The sequence below is a fragment of the Argopecten irradians genome, chromosome 7, assembly GCF_041381155.1.
Source record: "Argopecten irradians isolate NY chromosome 7, Ai_NY, whole genome shotgun sequence".
NCBI classification, from domain to species: Eukaryota; Metazoa; Mollusca; class Bivalvia; order Pectinida; family Pectinidae; genus Argopecten; species Argopecten irradians.
In genome coordinates, this window is record NC_091140.1 from 27,496,144 (window position 1) to 27,506,179 (window position 10,036).

At 34.5% G+C, this 10,036-nt stretch overlaps 1 protein-coding gene across 2 annotated transcripts; it reads right to left on the reverse strand.

Annotated features, from left to right (window-relative positions):
* Nucleotides 1-5,818: 5,818 nt before the first annotated feature.
* LOC138328023 (uncharacterized) lies at nt 5,819-9,576 on the reverse strand. Of its 2 annotated transcripts, none has more exons than XM_069274600.1 (7): nt 9,436-9,495; nt 8,798-8,846; nt 8,354-8,470; nt 7,490-7,647; nt 7,029-7,070; nt 6,790-6,828; nt 5,819-6,197 (listed from the first exon to the last, which is right to left on the reverse strand). In XM_069274600.1, the coding sequence occupies exons 2-7, from the start codon at nt 8,804-8,806 to the stop codon at nt 5,927-5,929; spliced, it is 636 nt and encodes a 211-aa protein (XP_069130701.1). In that variant the 5' UTR covers nt 8,807-8,846; nt 9,436-9,495; the 3' UTR covers nt 5,819-5,926. The 2 variants fall into 2 exon arrangements, with proteins under 2 accessions (XP_069130701.1, XP_069130700.1); XM_069274599.1 differs by having other exon boundaries at nt 5,827-6,197; nt 8,695-8,846; nt 9,436-9,576.
* Between the last annotated feature and the right edge of the window lie 460 nt (nt 9,577-10,036).

A 10,036-nucleotide genomic window follows, 5' to 3' on the forward strand; every position in this document is an offset into this window, starting at 1 on the left:
GGTGCTCCCATCACAGGGTCATGGGAATCCTGTGTCATTTCTCAAAGGAAAAGCTTACCGCAAAACATTAAAGATGCTCCTTCAGTTACACAAGTTCCTTGCTTTACAACATTACCACCATTGAAAAAAATAAGTTTCTAATTTTACTTCAAGATAGAAAGATTAAAAAATAATTAATTGCACTCGAAAAAATTCCGTCGCGCTATGTCCTATATGAAATTAAGTACTTAGTTGTGCATGCACCGAAAGTAAAACGATTTATTTCATATGCGTTTTGTGTTAGTTAGACACATAGAAACACGAACATTCATCAGTTATTGTTCAAATGATGGGCATCATATATGCTCTGTCGGCGAGGGAGCATCTTAGAAAAACACTTATTATTTAAAATGATAAGTATATCCTTTAATATAATCACAGATATGTTATTAATGCAAGTCCGCATTGCTAATTTTAATTATGTATTTCTTTATTTTTTAAGATTTCATTTTTCAGTGATTGATATTTTGCACAAACATGTATCCCCCCGAGCTCGTGATATTTCGCGACATAATTTTATGTATCATTTTCACAATAACTTTTGTGACATCGTATTATTTCCTTCTTTGTTTTTACTAATCATGCCGTAATCACAAGGACTTGAAAAGTTGCCCATTAACTACTCCAACAATGTTAGAGGTTAACACGACGAGATATTTTTTTAACATTGCGTGGTGTGACATATATCCAACCAATGTAATCAGGGTGGAATAAGGCCTCAAGACATAAGTTCTCATCAACATGGCCGTGGCACATTTTGCTAAAATATGCTCAACGGAAAATTCTACCACAATTTATGAACTGATTGAGAAGATTATTTCCTATATAAGTACGTATAATTTGGTTACACGCTGATCATTAGTGTAAAGTGAAAGTGGATGGATAAAGTGCGTTTCGGATGGCCGTCGGTAAATAATGTAGGGTTGTATAATGTGCGTTGCGGATGATACAGTACTCCTGACAGGTAACGAGGATGTGGACGTCACTAACTATGAACATTATTCCTATTCAATTACTTTATAAACCATGCATGTGTTCCCTCAAGATCTAGTACAATGTTGTATGATTGGTTTTTTATGTTACATAATGAAAAATAAATTTACCTTCACGAATGTTACTGGTGAACAGTCTTTTGCTAATTATCGTGTATGTAGGAACAGTAAAACTGTATTCAGCTAGTCTTCATAAGAGCTCAAAATATCATAAATATACGTTTGTAAACTAAGGTGTGATGTTTGCGTGTAGGAAAGTGGTTTGCGCGGATAAAAAGTAAACTAATATGCGAATATAAGTAAAACGATATGCAGTGGTAAGATTTTAATCAAGGGGATATAAAAGTCAGTAATAGTAACCTCTGGAGTATTGATGATAATGTATATATATATATGGCCGATGTAAAAAAAGTACCGGAACAGACACCACCTACATATCTGTCAACAGTGCCACAATATGTACTCCAATGGCTCTTACAATTAAAGGTCCACTACCTTTCCGAAACAGCTTTTAATTTTTAAAGAATGGGAATGTAAAACGATATCAATAATTTAGTAGAGTCGCAAAAGTTATTAACTTACCGTTAATTCTTCATTTATCATCACCTTCTGAACAATTTAATTAAAGATGTTCCACCGCTGACAAATGATATTTTTTCTCTATCAAAAACAAGAGCAGACAAATAAGTATTTTTTCTTCAGTTACCAAAGATACTTACTTTACACCATTACCACCATTGGAAAGTTTGAGCTTCTAATTTTACCCAAAGATAAGAATATCAAAAATAATTAATTGCATCCCGATATTGTGGCACTATGTCCTATTATAGAATGAAGTATTGGTTGCGCATGGACTAGAGGAAAACTTAATTATTTTTTGTGTTATTTAGACACATATATACGATTAAACATAAATCATTGTTCAAATGATGAGTATCATTTATGCTCTGTCGGCGTTGAAGCATTTTTAAGATAAATAAGATATCAATTTTCATAACGCGGGTCGTCTTATGTGTCCCGCCGTCGTCCTTAATACTGCGCTTTAGTTGACTTTCACTGTGCCAGACGGCAAACTCCGCATATATCACACAGGAAAATAAATCTTGCATATGTTTGGAGTTGTAACCTAATCTCAGGCTATCAATCAAATTTAAAGGCTCAATACCTTTTCGGAGCAGAATGTAAAGGTTTCTTAAAAACATTAATAACATCGGAAAATGTATAACGATAGCCTAAGATGAGGTTACAACACTAAACATATGCAGGATTTCTTACGTAATACAATGTATGCTAACAGTGGAGAGTCATATTTCGCTGTTTTGCCGTCTGCATGAGCAATAATAGTCAACTATATAGCTACCGCGCAGTGTTTAGGGCGACGGCGGGAACAAAAAAGACGACCCGCGTCAGGAAAATTACAATTTTTATGTATTTAATCAAGTTGTTCAGAAGGTAATGATAGCTGTAGTATTATCGGTAAGTTTTTAACTTTTGCGATTCTACAAAATTATCGATCTCGTTTTACATTCCCATTTAGAAAAGTTAAAAGTCGTTTCGAAAAGGTAGTGGGCCTTTAAAAGACTACATTCTTTCCGAAATAACAATTCAAAGTTTTTTTTAAAAGCAATAATAACATAAGAAAATATACATTCTTGTATATCGATGGCCTAATATGAGTTAACAACACCTAGCAAGATGTCCGATTCATATCGCTGTTTGTCGTCTGGCCTAGTGAAAGTGAACTATAACGGCTGTTTGTCGTATGGCTTAGTGAAAGTTAATTGTCGTAAATGTACGCCAAATAGGTCCTCCTCCGCATATACACATCCTGGTCACGGCACCACAAATGTGTATATGCGGAGGAGGACTAAAATATGACCAACGCCATCTTCTTTCTTTTCTTCCACTATATTTAACGTACAATGTACATGACGTCATAAATATATTATTACGTCACAATATGCAATATCGCGTCACTTTTTGGCGTAAATTTACGACAGTGAGCTATAAACGATCGGTAACAACGCGAGAACATTTAACATTCAAATTAACATTTAATTAATTTTAATCAAAGTGTCTGGAAGGTGATGGTAAGTGTAGCATCAACGGTTAGCTCTATAATAACTTCTGCGACTCTACAACTGATTATCAATCTTGTTTTACATTCCCATTTTAAAGATTGGAAGACCTTTCGGAAAGGTAATGGCCTTTAAATGTATAAATGATTATTATTATGAGTAATATCCCAGAATCTATAGAGTTACAGGTCTCATGTTCACGAATCAATGCACCATTATGGATGTACATTAATTAACTAGATAGTGGATATATTAAAATTAATCACCGCGTGAACCAGAAACATAAATATATTTTTTTATTACATAATTTGTTTACACCAATCTATATATGAAGAAATATAATATTTTCAACTATTACACCGACCGTTCAATAAAACCTTGTTATATTGCACGGTTCGAAGTTATATTGCACGCTTCCATGGAAACGTTATATTGCACGGTTCGAGATGTTATATTGCACGGCTTTAGGAACACCTCGCTGTTGTTGTCTAGTTTTGTAGAAAACTTCCGAGGAATTGCGAGTAACAGTGAGTTACGTTATTATGACGTCACAAAGGTTCACGCTCAATTTCGCGCTGGATTTATAGATCTCGAATCAAGCACGTCATGTAGACGTTTACTGTACCGAGTAAAGGACGGACACGATGAATGTATTTGATCAAAAGGCTGCAAGCAGGTCTAATAATGTGAAAACAGACAATAAGACATCCAAACCGGAGTTACAACGTGACGTACGTGGGCTATACGTCAATCTTCAATAGGATATTAGTTTTTTTTTCCCGTACGGTACGGTGTTGATCATATTGTAACCAGATGAATACTGTCGACCTGCGTAATGTCGTTTTATAAAACTGGTGTAAATTATATGTAATTAAAAGCAAATATTATTCCATGGTTAGCTTGTCTCTAGTGTCACTGAATATTTTACTCATCTCGGTGATTGGTAATCAACAATCAGATGTACAAGACAAATCCTATATCACTTCCACACTAATTAAACTGGAAGTGGTCTTATAACAGGAACGCGTGTATTTAATCAGAATTGAAGTAATCAACGAACATGGTATAATTTGCAGGCGACCGGGCCAAATTTGTTTGACCTAACCATTCACCTCAGTGTTAAATATAATCATGGAACTAGGGAGACACAGTAATCCATTAATATTATTTGTTATATATATTGAACTGTTCCAGGAGAAATATGACAAAGCGTCCTAAATCACGAGGTATGTGACACTACTGTCTAGAACAAAACATATCACGAGTTCCGGTTAAGATGGACGTTCGCATTATAAAAAATTAAAAGCCGTTTCGGAAAGGCAGTGGTCCTATAACTCAGAGCCAGTAAACAATTAGAACATAAAATTGATCCATTTATGGAGAATCTAGAATCTATATTGGAAAAATCAGCCGAGTGCATTTATTAGGATTATTAAAGGATTATAATCCCCAATTCATAGAATTTTGATTTATGTTGTTTAGAAATTAATTTAAGTATATATAGACAATATGCAAATGCATATATAGTAACCGTATTTACAATGTATGTTTCTGGAAAAAAATGCTGATTTTACGGGTCGCGTTTTTTCAACTGTTTTTGAATGCTCTATATTTGTGGCATACTAAATTTCTTTAACTTGCTCTTTTCCAATATTAGCGCCAAAAGTATTGAGAGTTACTATCGCCTTGTCTTCACACTTCGACAGCCGAATACCATGTCAAGCGGTGACTTTTCATTGTGTTGAATGAGGATATCCAAGACACGGGAGAGGAGGGTCTTATGACATTTATTTGGCATGTAGGGCTTTGATGGGTCTGATCATAGTATTATTTGCGTAGATTGTTCTCCCCGTTTTACCCAATACGCACTTCAGTCACACTACTGAGCGGTTGAAACGTATTATGAATGGAGAAACACCACTTGTGGTAACGCGTAACAACAAAAAAAACCGTACTCGAGGTTAGATCAGATCTACCCATGATTTGCGCTCGGGACGCAAATAACGGAATTAGGCGTCATTGAATACTCGACCCTATGGATAGTTGACACATCATCCGTACTAGATGATTTACAGAACTTTTTTGAAGAAATTTTGAACGACAAACTTGAAGTTGGTAAGTTTAAATTTGACTATCTCTGTGTCATAACTGGGTGTGTATGTCGAGTTTGCGCCCTAAATTCAACCGGTCATTTCTTTCAGCCACTGGTGCAAGTGAAGTCGAAGCGTTCGAGTCATTTTGATGATATCTAGGCCTGGTCAGGGCGCCAATAACTGGCTGACTATGGCCATATGTCAACATAGGCATTTTATGATATGACTTGGTCGGTCGCCCTTAATAACGACAACAAACGACAACACGTTAAATGCAAGGAAGAAGTTAGTGACTACGAAACACAAGATATGTTATTCAGTACATTAAAATAAACAGTTCTACCAAGTTTAATGAAGTTTGGTGCAAAAATGAAGGAATTAGAGTGATTTGAATGTTCCAAAATCGTCCACTGGTCAACGATAGATCAAGTGAATCAGTGCTAGCGAAAGATTTAAAAAGTAAAATACGAATTAATATTTCCACGTTCGTAGGGACTGGAAACATACTCATGTATTGAGTATGGTCGAGAGTATAATGATGTTTACCCAACAATGGCTTAGATTTGAGACCCTATGCACTCGTGAACACGCAAAGGCGTGTGTAACGCGCTTACAACCATTTCATGTTTATAACGTAGAACTTTTCACAATAAAGGTTCCTATAAGACTGATAAACTCCCCAAAGGTGCGTTATCAACCTTGAATTACTTTATATGAAATAAACTTACGTTAACAGGTTTTCCATATCGTTCAAAGCCTTGGCAGAAAACTTGATAGCATCAGCAGCGTTCATGTTGTTGTTCACCAAGGGCGTTTGAGGTGCTGATCTCTTCCCTTTGCCTTTCTTCTTCACAGAAGTTGTTAATTCATTCCATTGCTGATTTAAAGCGGTCATCATATTGCACACTGGAACTATCTTATCCCTTAGTTCTAAGGCTTGACTAGTTAGACGCTCTGATTCTTTTTTCTTGTCATTGTACGATTGTGTAAGCGTTCTGTAATTAGAGAGTGATGTTATCATAAAATGCATAACCATAAATGATATGGCATATTAACCAGAAATACTAGAATAACTGATCAATACATAAAATTGTCATTTATTTTCATACAATGATAGGAAGATATAACTTTGGTATATCATGTTTACTTGTTACATTTGTTTAACTCCCTTTATTTAGAATACGAAATAATCATATAATTTTCACATTCTACCTACATTTAACGAGATCCGTCTACAAGTATATATATAACTTAAACTTTATACATGTGTATAATATTTATAAACTTTATTTAACACGCTGGTTATGATCAGGTGCCAACAGAAAACAATTCCTCAAACAACAGGTTCTCATTTTTAAGGTGAGGTTCTTGCCAAGCTCTGGTCATTTTCACTTCAATTCTAAGCCAAGTGAGTATAAAGTTTTCTAACCAAGTGTGTAAAGTTTCCTAATGTGTTTGTATGATTTTAGGTCGATACGTGTGACAGCTACGTGTTTCATATTTATATTATCAATAATAACATGTTACGTCTGAGGCAATCATACTTTAAGCCCAATTTGTATGGAATAAATAAACCCGTTGCCTTACCGTTTCTCTTTCTCTAAGACAGACGTTCGTTCCCTTTCTCTGTGAGACAAAAAATCACAGACATAATAATGCCTTTAAAATCAAACAATGAACTTAATTTTACATGATTTAGTCAAAAGTGCAATCATTAATGTATTTATATAATCGGTCTTGATACTTGATAAATCATTATGAATTTATTGTAGGAACCATTTTGAAACCTGACATAATTTGCTTTAGCCTTTTTCTGAAAAACTTACCTTTCAAGCTCATTGGTGAGTTTTTCAATAGTTCCTGCAACTCTGAGTATAGAAGATTAAACAAAATAAAAAGACCAGTGACAAAAACGTCATTATCATCATAATCAGTATAATTATCGAATGCATCATGAATTGTACATTTTATTTTATTAATAAAGAGTAATGTTCAATCTTCTGCATTGTTTTATAATTTCCGTTCCTCATACTTTTTTTTATTGTATTTCATTCTTATTTAAGTGACACGACTGTCGCATTGTATTTGTCAAAAGTAAAGATTTCTATTTGTTTGTGTTCATAGTATATTGGCTACCGTTAAAGCCATCCTCGATACCCCAGGGGTTACTATCAATGACGTTATATCCGTCCCTGGAATATCTCGTAGTAAAATTAGAGGCAACTGAAAACACAGGTAATTTGGTCATTTAGTGTATTTCATAAGAATTTTATAAAGATAGACTTACGCTAGGACGGATTGTTGGTTTTCAGTGCCTTCTGGGCTTGTTTTAGCTAGTAAGTTTGAATCACCAGGTGATACGCTTGGAGTCTCATTCGTTTTAACACATCCCACTTCCTTGAGATCTACAAGTTGTTTATCTCGATACTTTGATAAATATGTTGGCTGTTGACATACAAAAATGGTCACACGTAGATTTTGATTGTGGTTGGAAGCTTTTACATTCCATGTTCAGGATTTCATTCTTAACTGATATAAACAGTATATGACGGAACAATAATTTGAAGCTTTTAAAACTAAGTATAACTATATCAATATTGTATAACATATTCGTTTGTACTTTCTTTTGTCGTTTGTAGTTTTCATATCACATCATAGACAAACAACGGAAAGACATTCTAAAAGTCTCTGACTTCATGCTTATAATTTAATTTATACTAATTAGGCATTAATTTCTGTGCCTTTACTTATTCGTACAATGAAATAATTCAGTCGTAGCGCATTGATACCTTATCCATTTATTTTGTAGCTTTCATATTCGTTATTTCATAACAACCAAGAAAACATTTTATTGTACAAAACAGTCTATCTCATTTAAACACTTGTTTGTTTGATTGATTAAAACGTCCTATTAACAGTCAGGGTCATGTAAGGACGGGTTCCCAGGTATGCGGTGTATAGCATGTGTGAAGTACGAAGTGCGTGTTTTGGGAGACTGCGGTATTTTCGAGACATTTCTTCTACCACACAGGGCTACTAAGTACTCAACAACTACATTTACCTTGTTTATCTTCAGAATGTAGATTTATTAACATACGTTACAATATGTAAAATATGCTTTACAATTAGAAATATTTAAGTAAATACTTACGTTGCATAAACGTGTCTTCGTTTGATCATACTCTTTAGATGATGACACTTTCTTCCAATGCCAGTCCAGACTTTTGAAAAATGGCTGTATATCTAACTCCTTGTTTGAAGTCAGGTGCTTATAAAGGAACAAAAACATACACTGTAGATTAAAGTTTTTCCTGTCAATGTATTACTAAAAGCTAAGTTTTAGAGTTATACAAAGTGCATCCAACTGTTCATTTTACACAAGTCGACAAGAAAGAACTTGATTTCCATTTGGTATAGAAATATTGCAAATCACATAAGTTTAATACAATGTTCCTTCATCATATTGAATTACGTTTGCTTTTTTCGTCTCACCTGTTCAATACATTTACAAATACCCTCGAAGGCACCCTGAGAGGAGTCCCATATTGATGCATGTGTCAAATTTTCTTTAAGAGTTTTTACAGTGTAGATGTACTTGGGGCATGATTGATCAGCCATAGTTTTCCACTTTTCTGTCACCTTCTCTGTGAAAAATAAAATATTGACAATTTATGTTCAAACGATGAAAATGTGGCAAATATGTGGCCATGAAGCGCAATTGGTTGAACGTTCTGCTTGTATGTATATGTTACGATCAGTATTTTCCGAATAAATCGTGAGGATGATCAATCGGGAACCTTCGGCACTTTCCGTAAACGAAAAATACTCCTTATAGAATGCCCGAGGAGTTCCGATTGGAGGATGATGTGTTCTTTCCTTTCCAACACATTTAATTATAATTCGCGGGTTATTTGATTTCCTGATCTGATGTATTCACCCCCAATCTTTAATTATCAAAATTTCAACTTTAAGGCCACGGAAACTGATATCATATTAATATTGTATTATTGGAAATGCGTATATTACTCTAGTGTTAATTTAAAATATGACCTGTTATCCACTGCTATACATACCATACATTATACATGTATGCGGAAATAATTCTATTTTTAGACCTACCTGGTTCCATAAAACATGTATAGCCTGGTCGTTTATTAATTTATGAGTTAATGCATTAAAGGGATAAGACGTATATAGTTCGCAATATCAGTCAAATTTATGAAAAATACTTACTTTTACATGCTCAGCAGGGATAATGTCAACCCAGATGTAAATCACATCCGCAGTCCAAAGGCGAGGTAGATACCTGGAATAGACCTATTTTTAGACCATCGGGGATTCATCGAAACGGTGTTTACAAGTAGGGCATTATCTGATCCGATATGTAATATATACTACACGTGATATATAAACATTTCTATGTAGATAGTTTGTTATGGTACTGCTTTATTGATGAATATTATTCAATATTACTACACAAGAGAGGTTTGTCATTCCTTAAGTTTCAATAAACCAGTGCAGGTAGTAGGAATAACCGTGGTTCTTATGCATGTACCTTGTACAACTAAGCCTGACCGGCCATTCCAAGAACAGAGCAAAGCATTTACTCTTCTGGATCCGACTCCTGCCATGACACAAAAGGGTTTTTTTACTTGTTAATTTAAATCTGGAGGCAAAACAATTCAACATCTGGTTTACCCATAATTAACTCTTGTCATTTTAATATTCATATTTTTCTTATCTAACATACACTCAGTCATGTGATCCTCATAACAACGTGATTTTTTATCAGCATCTACATTTTGATTTGCTGATAGATGTGTGATGTTAAACC

Excerpts from the sequence above, each read along its gene's own strand:
- LOC138328023 (XM_069274599.1), bottom strand. The coding sequence starts at position 8,820 with ATGGCTGATCAATCATGCCCCAAGTACATCTACACTGTAAAAACTCTT. Across the intron at positions 8,471-8,694 it reads TTTGTAAATGTATTGAACAG|CACCTGACTTCAAACAAGGA; the intron begins GTGAGACGAAAA and ends TTCCTTTATAAG. Across the intron at positions 7,071-7,489 it reads AACCAACAATCCGTCCTAGC|AGTTGCAGGAACTATTGAAA; the intron begins GTAAGTCTATCT and ends TTCTATACTCAG.